This window comes from Coturnix japonica, chromosome Z, assembly GCF_001577835.2.
Source record: "Coturnix japonica isolate 7356 chromosome Z, Coturnix japonica 2.1, whole genome shotgun sequence".
Classification (NCBI taxonomy): domain Eukaryota; kingdom Metazoa; phylum Chordata; class Aves; order Galliformes; family Phasianidae; genus Coturnix; species Coturnix japonica.
In genome coordinates this window covers 52012170-52030420 of record NC_029547.1, presented here as the reverse complement: position 1 = coordinate 52030420, position 18251 = coordinate 52012170, and the positions used below count along the sequence as shown (strand labels likewise).

Genomic DNA, 18251 nt, shown 5'->3' with positions numbered 1-18251 from the left:
GAGATCTTGACGTCAGTGCTTTGATTATCAGTTGCTCAGCAGCCCCTTCTCTTGGCTCCTTGACATGAGCTCCATGATAAAAGGCAGCGACTCCATAGAAACGTGTCAGTTTCAATAGTAGTGTCAAAGTTCACTAATATACAGACATTCGCGCGCAGACCCCCTTCGGAAACATGCTCTGCTCGGCTTCCCGTTTAAACGCATTCATTTTTTGGGTCTCTCTCTCTCTCCCTCTCTCTCTCTCTCCCCCTCTCTCTCTCCCTTCCTTGCATATTCTATTAGTTGTTTTTTTTTTTTTTCCTTCCCCCTTCATCTCCCTCTTCTCCTTCCTTTTCTTTTTTTCCACCCTTCCTCCTCGTGTCTCTCGGCTTCATTCGCTTGCAGGAGGAGAAGAGAAGAAGAGAGAGCGTGAAACTAGGGAAAAAAAAAAAAAAAAGCAGAAAAAAAAAAAAAAAAAAAAACGGAAAGAAAGGAAAAAGGGGAAAAGCCGAGCGAGAGCCGGGGGGGGCAGCGCGGAGCGAGAGCGAGCGGGCGCGTTCCCACCGTGATGCCGTTCTCATTTTGACCGTTCTCGCCGATTTTTTTTTTTATTTTTTTTCTTATTTTGGGGGAGGGTTTTGCTGCCGGCTGATGAGTTTTTACCCGAAATACTTTTTTTAGGCAAACAAACAGAAAAAAAAAAAAAAAAAAAAAAAAAGAGGACCTTTCGGGGGCGATCTCCACCGCTCTTTTTTGCTTTCTTTTTTTTTTTTTTTTTTTTTTCCACTCGCCAGCACCGTGTGTTCGCACAGGAGGAGAAGAAGAAGGAAGGGGCAAGGAAGAGGAAAAGAAGAGGATTTATTTACCCGACCTACTTTGGATCTCTCTTTTTTCCTGCGTGTGCCATTATTATTCCCGTCCTCTATTTTTACACTTCGCCGTGAATTCGTCTCCTCTGCGAATTTAGTCACATCCGATTTTTTTTTTTTTTTTTTTTTTTTTTTTTTTTTTTTTTTTTCAAAAAAAAAAAAAAAAAGAGAGAGAGAGAGAGAGAGAGAGAAAGAGAGAGAGCGAGAGCGAGGAGAGACACAGAGAGCGCGAGCGCCGAGCTCGAGAGAAAGAGCAGCGCCCGGCACCCTCCTCCGCCGCCGCCGACACGAGATCAAACTGCCTCAGCTCCCCGCCCGCCCCCGCCGCGCTCCCCAGCTTCGCCGCGCTGAATGGCTGACGGCGCCCTGCCCTGGACCTGGCCCCCGGACACCTCCGTGCCCTGATCGCTTCGCTCTCCGCCTCCACCTCCCGCTCCCCGGCCCGCGCGCCCGAGAGCCGCAGCGGCGGCAGCGGCAGCCGGCGGCAGCACCGCGGCGGCGGCCGGGCCCCGGCGGCGGCGAGCGGCGACCTCCTCCTCTCCTCTTCTTCCTGCTTCTGCTTCTCCGGATCCAGCTCCGCGGCGGCGCCCCGGCTTCCTCTATGCCTGCGCATCCTCCGCGCCCCGTAGCGCCCGGACCGCGTGTGCCTGTGCCTGTGCCCGTGCGTGTGCGTGTGCGCGAGTGGGGAGCCGTGTGCCGGGCGTGTGCGCGCGTGTCTGCCTGCGTGTGCGTGTCCGGCGTGTGCCTCTCCTGGATGCCTCTCCCGACGGCCCTGTTCGCTGCTTCTGATTTTGCAACTTGAAGTGGCGGGGGGGGGGGGGGAGGGAGAGAGAAGAGGCGAGAGAGCGAGAGAGGGAGCCGAGGGGAAGCGGAGAGACGGGGGCTTCTAGGCGGGGGGGAGAGAGCAGGAGCGGAGAGGAAGAGAGAGAGAGAGGAGGAGGGGGAAAAGAGGGAGAAAATCCTCCGACGCCCCCTCCCCCTCCTAAAAAAAAAAAAAAAAAATAGCGAGAGCGCGAGCGAGAGGAGGGGATCGCGGCGAAAAATAAATAAAATAAAGAAACGGCAGGAGCGTCCAGCCGGCGGCAGCAGGGCAGCGGCGGCGGCGGCAGCCGAGGCGGAGGCAGGCGGCAGGCACGGTCCCCTCGCTCCCGCTCGCCCCCGTGCGCCCGGCCCGCCCGCCTCCCCCCCGCCCCCCGCCTCTCTCCCCGGCAGCCCGCAGCGAGACGCGCCGCTCCCCAGCACTTTTTTGGGCCCGAGATATGGCAATGGTAGTTAGCAGCTGGCGAGATCCGCAGGAAGACGTGGCCGGGGGCACCCCGAGCGGCCCCAACCCCGCAGCGCAGCCGGCCCGGGAGCAGCCGCCCCAGCAGCAGGGGGGCTCGGCAGCCCCGCACACCCCGCAGACCCCCAGCCAGCCAGGACCCCCTTCCACGCCGGGCACGGCCGGGGACAAGGGCCCGGGGCAGCAGGGCTCGGGGCAGAGCCAGCAGCACATCGAGTGCGTGGTGTGCGGGGACAAGTCCAGCGGCAAGCACTACGGCGTGTTCACCTGCGAGGGCTGTAAGAGTTTCTTTAAGCGGAGCGTCCGTAGGAACTTAACTTACACATGCCGTGCCAACAGGAACTGTCCCATCGACCAGCACCACCGCAACCAGTGCCAGTACTGCCGCCTCAAGAAGTGCCTCAAAGTTGGCATGAGACGGGAAGGTGAATATTTCTTCCCTACTATGCTATCGCTCTCCCTCCCCGTGGCCGTGGCAGGAGCGCGGGTGCGGGTGTGCGAGCGGGGGGCGGATGATGCGCTCAGGGGTGCGCGGGGTGTGTGCGCCCCAAGATGCGCGGCTCGCGACGGCGATCCGGGTCCCTCCGTATTTACATGCACATGTCAATCTCTCCCTCTGCCTGCACTCCATCTGGCAGCCCCGCGCCAGGTTTTGTTGTTGCTGCGGATGGTGGTTGGCGATGTTTTCTTTTGCTTTTCGGTTCGTGCCTCCTGCCATCTTCCCGCTGCTCCCCACCCCCTTCCCCGGCCCCGCCGCTCTCTCCCCGGCCCCGCTCATTGTGCCCGGGATTTATCACCACGGTGCTCGCTACACGTTTATCGTGCGGTGCCCCTTCGCGTGTGCGTGTGTGCGCCTGCGGTGGTGGATGTGGTTTTGTCTATTGTTGGCATGAGCCCGGGGGTGGGGTGGGGGGAGATGCATCCCTCTGTACGAGATGTGCTCCCATTCAGCTTCCTTTCCCCCCCACCTCCCGCCCCACCGTTTCTCTTTAAACCCGAACACTTCTCGGTAGCTCCATTCCCAGGCTTTTTTCCTGAAAGAAAGATGAAGGACGTGTAAGTAGGCAAGGAAAGAGTAAAGGGGAGCGAACGAGGGGTGAACAGGGGGGATATGTGGCACTGTCTCCCCTCTGCCGGTGCTCGGAGCGTGCTGCTCCGCGAGGTTTGGCCTTGTTTTCACTCCACGCGTTGTTCAAAGGAAAGTTTGGGAGCGAGCCGGGTTCCTGTGCTACTGTCATTTTTATTTTTTTTTTTTAGCACGCTGCTCGCTTTATTTCTTCATCAAACTCCACCCTCTCCTTAAAGCCTGCATACAAATCGCGATTTATAACCTATTTACCGATCCTTCTCCTAGCAGAACTCGCGGCTGGCAGCAGGCTCCGCGCCCTCCAAGCGTTCCTCGGCTCCTTCTCTTCCCCTTCTGCTTTTCAGCTCTCCCCGCGTTCCCTCGCAGGAAGGTCCCTGCCCTCCTTTTTCCCCGGTTCCCCTGTTTGGCCGCTTACTGCCTAAAATTGAGCCAAAGGTGTCTGAGAGCCTCAGCAGCCAACCGCTGCGTCCCGTTGACTGCTGCAGCCTTCATGGGCTGTAACACTGTATTTTGTGTTGCCACAAGAAAGGCAAGAGAGCCGCTCCAGACCTGAAGTGTGATGGCCTCGTTGGTACCTCCAGAGGCTGTTGGTCAGGGGGAAAAAGATAAAGGGGGAGGGGGGGAGAGGGGGCACCCCAAAACTTGGAATTGTGCTCATAGTGGATTGAAAAATCAGAGCCAAATATAAGGCAGAGCCATAAGGCAGAGGTGGGCCGGGGGCAGAGGAGAAAAGGTGCGGCCCGCGGGACGCGTGGGAATAAAGGCAAAAGTTGTGGGAGTGTGCAGTGCCGGGACGGGGGACGGTGCGCCGTGCGGGTGTCGGAGCGGGGACCAGCCCAAAGCGGCCGCGTCTCTCCCAAAGTTACCTTTGTTTACATGGCATGCTGTTGGAAACGCGGTGTGGCACTGCTGGAGGGAAACACACACACACGCTTTAAAAAAAAAAAAAAAAAAAAAAAAAAAAAACTTTGGTCAGCGCTCGGGACTGGCGGCACGCTCACGCTCTGTGCGGAGATGGTTAATGAATCCGGTGTTTTTGCAGTTGCAAGCTTGTGCATTCACTGTGCAACGCTTACTGCAGGCTTTTGCAGTGGCGACAGCGCACCAAAGATATTAATTACACCGTCCCCTTTTTTTTCCACGAATGTTTGGCTATTGTAAGTGCGGACCTTTTTGTCTCTTTTCCCACCTTTTCCTCGATAATATTTAATCTTTCTCTTCCTTTCAGCAGGGAGAACTTTGTAGGGCGGGGGAGGGGGTGCACTCTGGACAGCTGGGCAATAAAGTTAGAGGTGGGAGCGGAGACTGCGACCCGCTCCGCTCCGGGGGAACGAGGTGGTGTTACTGAAGAATACTGACGCGTTTATTTTTATGATGATGATTATTATTATTTTTTTTCTGAACAAGCAGCACAGCGGTTGACTTGTAAATCTCGGTGCCAGCAGCAGGGCGATCGGCCGGGATCCGCAGCGAGCCGGGCTGTGCTTAACAGCTGGCTGTGATTTTTAACCCCACTTTCTCACCGCCCGGAGGATTTCTTTGATTTTATTTTTACGTGCGGGGCTGCCTTTTGTCGCGGGAGGGGAGGGGGCCGCGGTGGGGGGAGCGGGTTTGCCTTGTTTGCCTTGGCTCTTTTTTTTTTTTTTCCTCGTTTCTTTATTTCCAGCTTTCTGCTTCTTCTTTTTTTTTTTCTTTCTGCTTCTTCTTTTTTTTTTTCTTTCTTTCTTTTTTTTTTTTTNTTTTTTTTTTTTTTTTCTTTTATTTTTTCAATCTGCGCTTATGTTTGAAGCCTGTCTGTGCCGGGGGCGGGGGGGCGCTTGGCTGCCGCTTCTGTGCTGGGGGTGCCGGGCCGGGCCGGGCCGAGGGGGCGATGCTGCTGCCCAGACCCTCTCGGCTCCGGCTCCGTGCCCGGGTGTGCTGCGGCGGGGAGAAGCCCGGCATTGTCTCCGTCCGGCTGGCAATGCCCGCAAGCCTCCAGGATGCACATTTCCTCTCCTTCTCTCCTTGTTTTTGTCAGCGGTTCAGCGAGGAAGAATGCCACCCACCCAGCCCAACCCCGGCCAGTACGCCCTGACCAACGGGGACCCCCTGAACGGGCACTGCTATCTCTCGGGATACATCTCCCTGCTTCTGAGAGCAGAGCCCTACCCCACCTCCCGCTTTGGCAGTCAATGCATGCAACCCAACAACATCATGGGCATCGAGAACATTTGCGAGCTGGCCGCCCGGCTGCTCTTCAGCGCGGTGGAGTGGGCCCGCAACATCCCCTTCTTCCCAGACCTGCAAATCACCGACCAGGTGGCCCTGCTGAGGCTCACCTGGAGCGAGCTCTTCGTGCTCAACGCAGCGCAGTGCTCCATGCCGCTGCACGTGGCCCCGCTGCTGGCAGCCGCCGGCCTCCACGCCTCCCCCATGTCGGCCGATCGCGTCGTCGCCTTCATGGACCACATCCGCATCTTCCAGGAGCAGGTGGAGAAGCTGAAGGCGCTGCACGTCGACTCGGCCGAGTACAGCTGCCTCAAAGCCATCGTCCTCTTCACCTCAGGTGAGCGCTGGGAGCACCGGGGGGGGGAGGAGGGGACGTGGGGGGTGGCAGTTCCCATGCGCGCGGGGTGGGAGCGGCGCGGCCTGCCCCACTATGTCCCCATAAACACTCACACGCATGGATATAAACACACGTATATATCAGTCAAATTAAGTGGAGGCGGTGGAAACACGCGTGCACGCATGTTAACAATTTTTCCCGGTGATAGATGGTTCGAATTAACTGGCAGGAAAGTGCATTAACAACGCCTTTGAAGTGCTCTGGTTGTAGCCTATAAGAATATAATACATCTTCTATTATTATAACCTGCGAGGGGGAAATTTATAAACATCAAAGGCGAATGATGCGAGGGAAATGTCAGAAATAGGAGCAAGGCGAGATAAGGGGCCTTGCAATGTCATTTTTTAATTATTATTCTAATTATCGCCACGATGGGGCTAATTGACACTTTCCCCACTTGTTTGTTTTCCTTTTTCTCTTCTCCCTGTCCCCTTTCCTTTCTGGCCAGGTCGCTGTCGCGGGTTCGGTTGTGGTGCTACTGTTGTTGTGCTTAACCTTGTCTCCCCACCCAGCAATACCCAATGAGTCCCAATAAATCTGACTTAAAACCAGGGCCGAGGCAAAATTAAAAGCGTTCTTGAACAAAGATGGCAAATCGTTCAGAGGCCTGGTTTAACAGTATGCAGTTTATAATCCATCAATATCTGTTGCCTCCCATGCATGAAAAATAGTATTTACATTGTATTAAAATGACTCCTAAATTTGCACAATATTGTAATGTAGCAAATGCAGTATTAATATCGATTTGAACATTGGATAATTTATTTAGACAGGAGCACCTAATTTGTATGCAGGGTGGTCAGAGCCGTGTACTGTGACTGCCCCCTTCTCCTTCCCGTGCAAATGCAGGCACTCTGCATCGGAGGGAATGTTTCTTTGCAGAGGATCAAGTGCAGATCTTAAAACAAATGGAAGATGTGTTGAATAGCCAGCACCTCGTTTTAATGCATTTTATCTTAATAAGTCTTCCTGATGGAAACATGTTTTTCAGAAGTGACAAAGAGATCTGGCTGCATTTATCAGGCGGGTGCTGCTCACTGCAGCCCTGTGCTCTCCACCCCATCCATTTCTGGGTCTCATCAATAAGTGGGGCTGAGCAGGGAGAGACCATCCCTTCTCCAGGACCCCACTAGGAGGGGTTTCGCCCTGCAGAGAGGGGTTGCCCCACACCCCCTTCAAAAAGGCTCAGGGAAGGAAACTGCCCCACGTGGGGATTTGGGGGGATTTTTCTTTCTTTTGGCTTGGTTTGGGCTCTGCTTTTGATTTTATTATTGTTATTATTATTGTTATTTCTCTCTCTCTCTCCCCACCCCCAGCCCCCCTGCCTTCCTCAGATGTCCGACCTTGGCTGGAGAGGCAGCCAGAGGCTTCAGATGAGCCCCTTATTTACATATATTAAAAACAAATGTAATAATTAAATGTTTTCGAGGAGAGAAGCCCCTTCCCTCGATGGAGCAGAGCATGAATGGGGGTTGGAGAGAGAATAATATTATTTTGGAGCAGAATCACACGGGGCACCTCAGAAAATGAAAATACAGCTGTCAGGAGTAATCCACCCCTTACCCCCATCCGCACATTTCTACTTTTCACTAAACTTGTTTTGATTGCTTAGCCAGAGGGGAATTCATGGGAAGCCTTGCTCAAAGTCATCCAACTTTTAAACAAACTTTGTCTGATGGAAAAGACATTTTTAGGCATATTGTCCTAAGTCCTGAGGACTTAGCATTTAAAGCTGGCATGGGTTCCTCCCATTGTGGTTTTCACATTTGGGCTCTGGATAGTATATTTAATGCGTAAAATTCTGGACACCGTCCAACAGCTGGGTCTTGACCTGCTGCTTTTCTTTATTTGTTATTTATTTATTTCCCCTTTTCCTTATTCCCAGTTATTAATTCCTGCACCTTCTTTTCCTCCCCATAAATAAGCATTTCCAGGAAGGGACCAGGGTAAATAACACAAATCCAATAAATCTATTTGCAGCGCAATAAGAACTTTGATTTCTAGTTAGATGCCAGCTGATTACATCTATATTTCCTGAGCACTAAACTCTTCTGAAGGCGTAACATGAAATACATTCCCACCACTACAAAGGGGAAGGCAGGAGTGTGCTGAGCAGTAATGGTTATTTATTTACATAATTTCTTTTCCATAGACTGCAGGAAGAAATATAGAGCTTTCCTGTATTGACACTCTGCCGTATGAGAAAGTGAGGCACTCAGAATTTCCACATTAGCCCACTTTCTGTGACGGGGTAATAATTCACCTCTGGTAAACGTGGGCTGTTTTGTTTCTCCCATAGACTGCACCTCTCTGGGCTCAGCGAGCTACACACCTCTTAATTATTATTATTTTTAATCCTTTCCTAAAGGGAGAATTAAGCCTCCCCACTGCCACCTTGAAGGATGCGATATACAACCCCAACAGATGCATCCACCAGAACATTTGAAATAACCACAGCTCCACGGGTGCCCTTGGCACGAGCACACCCTACATGGGTTTAGAGGTGAAGCTCAAACCCAGCCCTGGCTGCACCCTGCAGCAGCACTGTCCCCATCCCTAGCGCTGCTGACCTGTGGTATAGGTGGACCTGATAAATATTTTACTAACCTTAAGGGTATGACATATGGGCCATAAAGAGAGAGCCCTGCTAGGGTGTCAGTGAGACCCTTTCATATCACATTGTTTGGAAGTTGAATAGGATCCTAGTGCATAATGGGCAGATAATGCATGTAAAATAGCAAGATATATGTAAATATGGAGTGTGATTTGTGGCAATCAACATATGAACAGGCCTGTGGTTTTGATATATGTTGCAAACAAGAACAGGCCCAAGCGTTTGATATATATATATTCTGCAACCTGGTGCTTTAGATGTGGGAAAATATCACTGCATTAAAGGTACAGTATGGATTAGCAGCGCAGCCTGGCTCAGATAATTGTACATCTGAGGGACACCAGGTCCGCGGCGTGGGTCAAAGGTTCTCTCTTCAGAAGTTCCTGAATTATGGCGTGTTTTATTTGTATTTTCGCTCGAGGCCACAGCATTGTAGATGAAGGTGTTCAGAAATCCGTGAGAGGCCACTTCTTGATACGGGCAGGCACAAACTTCAAATATCCCATTGCTGCAGATTATTTTTTCCCTTTTCTATCTTTCTTTCTTTCTTTTCTTTTTTTTTTTTTCTTTTTCCCCCTTTTCTTTTCCCCCGGCTTTGAATAATTTGTTGTGTCTTTCCAGGGTCATAATTCCACATTCACAATTTTGTAACGTCCTTTTGGGGGCCATTAACATGCATTAATTCATATACGGATCTATATATTAGCAAAGTCTGCCTTTGATCTGCGCTAAACCGCGCTGCCAGCTGACTGCCTCCCTCTGATCCTGATGTGTTGTCGGGCTTTTTCTTTTCCTTTTTTTTTTTCACCCCATATACGTATATTTATTATTAATCGGCAAAACAATGTGGATGTCGGAGGCACTCCCCTTCTGCAGCGGCACCCCTGCCGCTGCGCTGGGTTCTGTGCGAGCCGGGCTGCAGCGCGGGGCATATGCGGGGCTGTGACCGCGGGTTGCGCGGGGTCAGGTCCCGCCCGGCTTTGTGTACCGGAGCTCCGCGGGTCCCCGCGGGCCGGGCGCGGGGCGCGGTGCCCGGGGCGGGGCGGGAGGCTCAGCGCAGCATCCCCCGGCCGCGGCCTTCCCTTGCGGCTGATGCGCAGCCATGTCTGCAAACTCGCTCCGTGTGCGCGTGTGTGTGTGTCTGCGCGCGGCAGCAGCGCTCTGTTTCCCCCCCCTCCCCTACCCCCCCTTATAATTTTCGCTCCCGTAGGCCCCTCTCTCGCCGCCGCTATTTACCGGGGATGAGCTCGGAAGGGGCTCCGAGATGGGGGAGGTCTGTCACACACTGTGGGGTGCGGGGGAAGGGGGACGACAGGTCGCGGCCCCTCATACATCCGCGGGTGCGGTGTTTACTATGCGGGAGGGGGGGGAATGCACTGTGTTGGGGGGGCTGCGCGCAGCCTTGCGGTCCATCCGCCGGCACTAACCGCTTCCCTTCCTCCTCCCCTCTCCTCCTCTCCCTTCCGCACACCCCCGCCGCCCTTCCGCGGGCGCGTTGCGGCCCGGGCAGACGCCTGCGGGCTGTCGGATGCGGCGCACATCGAGAGCCTGCAGGAGAAATCGCAGTGCGCGCTGGAGGAGTACGTGCGGAGCCAGTACCCCAACCAGCCCAGCCGCTTCGGCAAGCTGCTGCTGAGGCTGCCCTCCCTGCGCACCGTTTCCTCCTCCGTTATCGAGCAGCTCTTCTTCGTCCGCTTGGTAGGTAAAACCCCCATCGAGACCCTCATCAGGGATATGTTACTGTCTGGCAGCAGTTTTAACTGGCCTTACATGTCCATCCAGTGCTCCTAGAGCCCGGCCGCAGCCCGGCGGGGACGCTGCGCGGCGGCGGAGGCGGGGGCGCGCGCACCGAGGGGCGGTCGGGGCGCGGGGGGGGCCCGAGAGGCGGACACTGAACAAAAGAACGGCGCGAGTGGGAGCAGAGGTGTGGCCGCGGTGGGGAGAGGGACGGACCTCGCGTCCGTGCGGGTCGTGGTGTTGCGGTTGGTCTTCGGTTTGGTTGGGTTCCGGTTATTATTATTATTTTTTTTTTATATATTTTTTTTTCCGTTTTTTTTTTTTCTTTCGGAGAGGAGGAAAAAAAAAAAAGATAATAATAATAAAATACAAAAAGGCAAAAAAAATTAAAAAAATACAAAAAAAAATAAAATAAAAATATGAGTATTGAGGGGATATTAATCACACCTGAAGGGGATACTGGAGCTTCCAGGATTTATTGTGGACTGTTGTTGATATATGCTGTACAGTTACAAACAAAACAAATCGCGTTGAAGCCGAACTGAACCTTGTGTAGAATGAGCAACAAACCAACGAGTGAACAAACCGACAAACAATTCCACGCGCAAACACTTACCACGAGCATTGTTACTCATTTTGTAAAATATTAGTCTTTATTTTCATTTTTTTGTAAAACTTAAGACATCGTATGCGCATAAAGGAAAAAAAAAAAAGAAAAAGAAAAAAAAAAGAAACAAGAATTAGGGGAAAATAACATTTTCCAAATAATTATAAAAACAAAAATTGTCCTGTGTCTATGTATCTATATCTGTTTTGTATTTTTTTCTGGTTCCAAACCAGGTTTCCTGTGATTCTATACTAATAATTTTTGATATAACCCTTTGCTTCTTATAATGAGTGCGATATATGTTGTCGAAGCTGTTCTTCAAGAATTAAAATTGAAGTGAGAATTTAAACAAAAATAAAAGAATTTAGCAAAAAAAAAAAAAAAGAAAAAAGAGAAAAAAAAACCAACAACAACAACTTATCACCCCACAACCCACGAGTCTCGTTGCTTGAAACGTGCCAACAGTTCACCAAAAAGAGAGAACAATAATAATAATAATAACCAAAACCACTAAAGCTGCCTGGACCTTTATCTCCTGTACCAGTCCTACAAAGGGAGAACCGAGGCCCACGCACGTGTCTGGTGCGGGACGGCCCGGCCAGGGCGCAACACCGTGCTGCCTCCTGCGGGACTGCAGGACGAGGCGGAGAGGCCGCGGCTGCTGAGCCTCTCTCACAGACGCGGTCCCTTTTCGTCTTTTTTTTAGTTATTATTTTTTTTATATTGCTGCTTTTATGTCCCTTTTTCTTTATGTTTTTTCCCCATTCTCTCTCTTCTCCCCAAAGACTCAGAGGGTGGCCGCACTGCCCCGGCCTTGAGCGGGGACCAAGCGCTGTGCCCACGGCAGACACCTGCCCTGTCTCCGCACCCCGCACGTATCCTGAGCGTGCTTTTATTTTTGTTATTATCTTTCTGTGCCAAGGAAAAATTAAAGATCATTTCCTTAATGGAGCTTCTGTGGAGGTGAAGGCTTTGCAGTGCTGCTCAGTCCCTGTAACAGCTTCCATCGCATTAATGTTTTATGGGATCCGAGACAGAGCTGTAAGAACACACACTGCCAGGGGAGCTCTTTCTTAACGTATTAATAAAGCCGGATCTTTAAAAATAGCACTGCCCCCGCGCGCAGGCACCCCCCGTGCCCCCAACGAGCCCGGATGAGGCAGGTTCGTAGAGTCACGGGTGGTGTTCTTTTAATTTGCTGTCCTCCATCCTCTCCTTCTCTCCCTCTGCCCTCTCTCTCTCTCTCTTTTTGCATTAACAAGATCCTTCAATCCAACCCGCTTGGGGCTTTTAATATTCCAGGCGCAGCAGATCCGAGGCGAGCGCAGCTCCACGCTCACAGCCGGGTACCAGCACTGCGGGCAGACGCTGCGCGGGGGCGGCCCACGGGCGCCGCTCGGGGATAGCGGGGGCTGCGGGCGGGGATGCGGCACGGGGATACCTCTCTGTCCCCCGCCCAGGTGAGGGTCCGGGGGGTGGGCCAGACCTGGGGGGTGCAGAGGGAGCCCCCCGGCCGAGTGCTGGGGTGGGTGGGTGAGGGAGAACGCCGGGGGGACCAACAGCGGGGGGGTGAAGCAGAGGAGCTAAAAGCGCGCACACACTCACACACACACAAAGCCACAAGACACGACAACAAAAACTCAAAAATCATTAAATGTTATAATTAAAAATAAAATAAAAACACCAACGAATAGGGATAGTGGAAGAGAAAGGCAGCTTTCAGTGGCTTCCAATGAGATGTAAATATATTCATTACAGTGTTATCCCACTGATGAAAACAGATAAACTTTTTTCGTAGGTCAGAAGAGTATTTTTCAATTAATTTTCATATTTATGGATAATTATAATGACCTACGGATTGCCAAGAAACGTGCAGGTGTGAAAGAGGTGTGCGGGATGAGCACATTTCCATGTATGTGTCCAAAAGTGTTCAGACCCCTCATTAAACTTTGCTGACAAGACGGTGCTGTGTGCCGAGGTGTGAACTGCCCTCTCCTCTCTGCTCTGCGGCTCTCCCTTCCGCCCCGTTGCAGCCCTCGGGTGTGCGGCTGAAAATACCGCGCGGCAGCAGCACCGGGTGTGTTCTGCTAGGGAAAGAAAAGAAAAAGAAGAAAAAAAGAAAGAATAAGAAAAAGATAAAAGGAAAATAAACGTGGTTGTGTAGAGGGGCCGGGTTCCATCCACCAGTTCCCGCTGACTCGCCTGTGACCTACAGTACGCTGCTCTGAAGCCCACTCCTTGGTTTGAAACCAAATGCTCTCATGTCCTGCTGTCTCTCGGGGATGCACGGTCTCTCCGCGCCCCTCATCGCCCCCTCCGCCGACAGAGAGCAAAGCGGGGGTCAGTGGGGGACAGAGCCCACTCCAGCCCCGAGTGCAGCAGCCCGCAAAGTGCCCTTACCCACTCAGCTGTCCGCCCCCTGCCCAAAGAGTCCTCTGTCCTCCATCAAACAAATATTTGGAAATACCCCTAAATGGAGGGTCGAGCCCAGCGGGGGCAGGGGGCGCGGGGTCAGCCCTGCTCTCCCCGGCCGTGCTTAGGGCAGGGCTGCTGTCGGGCAGCGTATAAGTGGAGAGGAGGGGGTGTGGGGAGTGCGATGCTCCCTCTTGCCTCCTCCACCTGAGGTTCAGGAGGCTCCGAGACACCACTCCCGCTCCCACAGGGGTCAGGGCCGCTGCCCCGGGGCCCTACGCCCACTTCAGGTTTGGGGATCGGGGCCTCTGCCTCTGGCAGCGATAGAGGTGTCAGCGAGGGGGTTCCAGGTGCCCGGGGCGAGGAGGGGCCTGCTGAGCCATGCCTCAGGGTCACTCTGAGGGACAGCAGAAGTGATAACAACAGATAAAGTGGAATCCACCATTGCTTTTCATGTCACGCAAGTGGAACACGCCTGGCTGGCTGGATGGAGAAGCTCCTTTTAAGCAGACGGACAGTGCTCTCCGGATTTTATTTTCTTCCTTTTTTAAAAAAAAATTATTATTACTGTTCCGTTTTCTCACTCAAATTACCCGCGGCGTATAGCAGTCAGCCGTCCCTTCTGCACAACACCCGAGAAAAGCGGATCCCTGCGACCGCAGGGGGGAGGCGGCCCCTGTTTGCGGCCAGGACGGACTCACGGCCGGCGGGCGGACCGTCCCTTCAGTTGTGACCGCAGACCTCCCCAGGCTGTGTCCCTCCCGTGTGTGTGCGCAGCTGCCACAGGCACTGCCGGAATGCTTCCTCCGGCTTCGTGGAGCGCCTTGGCTACTCTAAGCGCTCATTTTTAGGTCTCAAATTATCAGCTTTGAGGTGGGTGAGGGTTTGATTTGCCTTTATTGTGAGTGAAATTTTTGTTTTCGGGTGGGTTGTTTTTGGTTGTTGTTGTTCTTTTTTCTTTCTTTCTTCCTTTCTTTCTCTTTCATTCCCAGACCTCCATCCCGTCCCCTCCACGCCTTATTGAGGTAGTGGTGAGTGCCCGCTACCTTTCCCCACTTCCCTTCCAGTTTCTTTCCACCTTAGAAAGCCGTGACCCCCCACTAAACGTGTTAATACATTTCTCAAGCCCCCTCCTACAACTGGTCCCACTGTCACTGGTATTGATATGATTTTTTTTTACAAACAACTTGCCCTCACCCCTAAGGTTTTCCCCATTGTGTCGGGGCTGCCGAGGATGGTCGTTCTGCGGCGATACGGGAATCCAGCAGGAACCACAAGCAGGAAAATGCCACAGGGCACAGAGTACGGCCACGAGCGAATCTGCTGGTTCCCCCGCGCTGTGACGTGGGGATCCCTCCTGGAGAGGCGTTCTCCAGGAGAGTGGAGAGAAGAGAGAGAGGAAAATGGGCAAAAAAGGGGGGGAGGGGGGAAGAGGAAGGGAGGAGGTGAGAGAGGGGGGAGATGTGAGAGTGCAATTGGAAACTAATAAAACTCTTGTTAAAGTGCTTACTCAGGATCCATGGCGTCACCAGGTCCTTTGCTCGCGAAGCCAAAGAGTTTTATTCCTAAATGAGTTAAAGAGCCATTTACCTCTGTCGTGTTCTATTCATCAAGCCACAAGTCGAGAGTCTCTAACATGAAACTATTTGTTTGCTTACACAACCAGCTGGGTGCAATTTCACGTCTGAGATATCTATCTGAAAGCGCCTCTCATTTATTATCCTTCCTTGTCAGCGAATCCATTTTCCAACTTTCCCCCCACCCCCTCGCCCCTTCCCCATTCATCGCAAGCTCCGGCCTTAAACGGTCCCCTGAATTTTTCGGTACCTACACCCCCCTCCCCTCCCATCGGCGCACAGAGCCGGGGAAAGGCTTCAAGCCGCAAAACCCAGAGAGCTTTGACCGAGCTGCTCCCTGTCCCCATTTCTCCCTCTCCCCGCAGGCCTGGTTGCAGCAGAACGGCTTTTTCCCCTTTTCCATTTTGGTCGGACTTCACCAGGAGATAGATGCAAGGAGAGTGCAGTGGGAAGGGCCGAAACCACTGCGGGGACCCTGCCCGGCCTCAGCCCGGCCTCGGTGGTCCCGGCTCTGCGGGGGCCGCGGAGTGGAGGGGGCGGACTCGGAGCCGGGTGGGAGAGGGAGCGAGGAGGGACTTCGGGGTCTTTTCTGCCACCCCACGTGGTTCCCACCAGAAATACAAAGACGCTACGAGCAACGGGCCAGGCCGGGCTTCAGATGTAATTGCGAGGAAAGAAAACAATTAACAAAAGGGGCAGTGGGAAACTGTATCTCCCCTCCTTCCCTTTACCCCCAGTTTTGAAAAGTCGAGATAATGTGAGCAGTGTCTCCATCTGGGCGCTCTGGCCAACAAGAGACCACTGTCAGCGATGGCCGTATAGCAGCGCACGTACATCTCCTCCTCAGAGCCCTCCGTCCTGCTTGAAGTCATGGATCAAACCCACAACCACAGGCCACGACATCTCGCCAGTTGCTACAAAAATAAGAAATAAAAGGAAGGAAGGATGGGTTGGGAAGCGAGGCAGGCGGGCTGCGGGAAGGTGCTGCGTGCTGCGGGCCGGGAGCCGTCCCATTGTCCTGGGCTCAGAAGACCCCCTCTGCCCGCAGGGCTCGGAGCTGCCCACGACGTCTCACTACCCCGAACCCCGGAAGCCCCGGCACCGGCTTCGGGTCCGCAGTCGATCCCCACGCAAACGTCCACGTCTGTTCGGGTCACAGCATGTTGCTTCAACCCAGGAAAGCGCAGAGGCGCCTGGGGCCCTGCCGACGGCCATCGCTCCCTCCCCGCCGTCCCTAGGCTCCCCAGGGGGCCATCAGTCCCTCTTTTTTTGGTGTTTTGTTTCACCGTTACTCAGCCGCTATGCGCGCTACGGGACGGGGCCCACGCATGACTCCATGCAAGGACAGGCAGATCCCCGCTTTCGTTCTACTCCGGTCTTTTTTTCCTCCCTCGGGCTATCTTGGGGGATCAGATCTCTTCTGAAGGTCTGCACCCGCTCTGCACAAAGAGACAGAAGAGAAGGGGTTGGGACTCGGCTCCGAAGGCCGAAGAGCTCTTTAAACCTCCGGGCTGCAGCCGCACCGCCGCTCTGAGCGGTGCTTCAGGGGCCAGAGAGCCGCGCAACTCCCGGCACAGCGCTGCGGCTCCGTGGAGCGATAAATAACTCCGCTCAGGTACTTTTTCTTTCAGGGAGTCGCACAAATTGGCCCGTGTTGACAGATGTTTGTCACTTAGTAACTTCTTTCCAAGTTTTTTTTTTCTTTTTTTTTTTTCTTTTTTTCTTTTTTCCCCTCCCTCTTCCCTCCTCTAAGCCTTCTTCCGAGCCCGCTTTGTTGTTTTAAAATATGCATGTCTCTCAGGAATGCGAGTCACGAGTCCAAACTTCGTGTCCAACCTCCCACAAGAAATGATCCTTTTATAGGGAACCCGATATGTCTCAATCTGCACTTCACTCAAAGCCGCTGTATACGGGGCGCCGCTCCCTGCGCGCAAATCACCGCGCCGGAGCGCATTTCCAACCCCCCCCTCCTCCCCCCCTAAAAAAACAAAACAAAACAAAACAAAAAAAAGACCACAAAAACCAAAAAACAAAAACCCCACGCATGGCTCCCGGGAAGGGAACACAGTTCCCATGGTATGGCGAGAGGGGAGTGCAGCCTGGAGGAAGGCAAAAATATATAAGAAAGGGAAAATAAGGGGAAAAAAAAGGAGAAAGTTTTATTGCCGCGCGAGCCGCTCAGGGCCTTCGCAAGCAGTGGGTTTGCCAAGGACGTGCCCCTGCGCAGCTCCGGGTGCGTGGGGAGACGACGTCAGATCGTGGCGTGAGGAGGAGAGATGGAGGAGCAGAGCCCAGCTTCGGGGAAAGGGTAAGTGACCTTCGCATAACGTAGGACGGGGTGCGCCGGGCTCAGCCGGCAGCCAAAGTTTGCAGCGAGGGGCGAACAATGGCGAGGGGGCGGCGGGGTGCGTGGGACGGGATGGGGGGTTCGGGAACTGTAACCCTCGCGGGACGGGGATGGGATAGGGACGGGGACAGACGAGAGGGAACGGCGGTGCCCACGCGGAAATGTACGTGGGGAAAATAAAATAAAATCCGAGGGAAAGGGGAGGAGGGAGGGAGAGAGAAACTTCTCAAGTGATGAGAAACAGATGAGCTCTGCCTGGGTCACGCTCGCTGCAGGGCCGATGCGCAGTGACGTCAGCGGCCGCACACCCTATAGTCGTCAGAGCGCGGGGCGAGGAGAGGGGCCTCCCCCACCTCCCCACCCCCTCCTTCCCCCCCTTTCCTCCTCTTCCTCCCCCTCCCTTCGACCGGGAGCCGCTGTCAGCGGTGGGGCCGAGCCCGAGGAGTCCCCAGCCGGCGCCGTTCTGCCCCGCGGTGCGCGAAGCGGCCGGCAGAAGTACCCACAGATATTACCGAGCAGATAGTTCGGACCAGGAGACCCCATCCCCAGGGCCTCGGCTCCGCTCCGTAGTGTTTTGTTGCCATTATGGTCCGTGCCGGCATGGGTCCCTCCGGTAACCCATCTTTTTTTTTTTCCCATTTGAAGCATTTAATTTCAAAGCCATTCGCATAGGACATGCGCCCCCCCCGCCCCGCTAATGGCACTGCCGCCCGTGTCGCTACATGTGTGCGCGGATCAATAATTCATGGCCGTATTTATTCTACGTGTTTGATAAATAATATTCTGTTTGTTAAACCTCCATTGAGCGCGGTGATGGCAAACATCACCCAGCGATGAATACTGCATACGTTTAATTACGATGCCCACTCACCGCACTCCCACGCATCCAAAGCGCCAGTCACACGGAGAGAGAGATTTCGCTGCGGAGAGGGACAACCCCATCCCCGCAGAGCCCCAGCCATGGAGGGAGGCGCTTCGGGGGCACTCCCGGCAGCGCCGCGCTCGTTACGGTGACCGCGTCCCACCGCGGAGCCCTGCGCCTCCGCGTAGAGCGTGGCCCAGGTGTCCCGCGCAGGTGCGTGTGCCGCGCGAGCTCTTTCTTTTGTGGAAACTCTTAAAATACATATGTATAAAA

At 53.7% G+C, this 18251-nt stretch overlaps 1 protein-coding gene and 3 long non-coding RNA genes across 5 annotated transcripts in view; 3 read left to right on the top strand and 1 right to left on the bottom strand.

Moving 5' to 3' along the window:
• The window catches only part of LOC107306478, a 2376-nt gene extending 1382 nt beyond the window's left edge, over positions 1 to 994 (top strand). The window contains exon 2 of the long non-coding RNA XR_001552129.1: positions 774 to 994. This is a non-coding gene — a long non-coding RNA (uncharacterized LOC107306478). The remainder of the gene's footprint in view (positions 1 to 773) is intronic.
• A 759-nt stretch (positions 995 to 1753) lies between these two features.
• NR2F1 (nuclear receptor subfamily 2 group F member 1) lies at positions 1754 to 11290 on the top strand. 2 transcript variants are annotated; one of them, XM_015849704.2, is made up of 3 exons: positions 1754 to 2555; positions 5235 to 5762; positions 9947 to 11290. In XM_015849704.2, the coding sequence occupies exons 1-3, from the start codon at positions 2108 to 2110 to the stop codon at positions 10225 to 10227; spliced, it is 1257 nt and encodes a 418-aa protein (XP_015705190.1). In that variant the 5' UTR covers positions 1754 to 2107; the 3' UTR covers positions 10228 to 11290. The 2 variants fall into 2 exon arrangements, with proteins under 2 accessions (XP_015705190.1, XP_015705191.1); XM_015849705.2 differs by lacking the exon at positions 1754 to 2555 and adding an exon at positions 2562 to 4374.
• Positions 11291 to 16155: 4865 nt separating this feature from the next.
• Positions 16156 to 18162, bottom strand: LOC116652513. Its single transcript, XR_004305610.1, has 2 exons — positions 17988 to 18162; positions 16156 to 16208 (listed from the first exon to the last, which is right to left on the bottom strand). It is a non-coding gene; the product is annotated as an uncharacterized LOC116652513 (long non-coding RNA).
• The window catches only part of LOC107306490, a 4613-nt gene continuing 2586 nt past the window's right edge, over positions 16225 to 18251 (top strand). The window contains exon 1 of the long non-coding RNA XR_001552142.2: positions 16225 to 17077. This is a non-coding gene — a long non-coding RNA (uncharacterized LOC107306490). The remainder of the gene's footprint in view (positions 17078 to 18251) is intronic.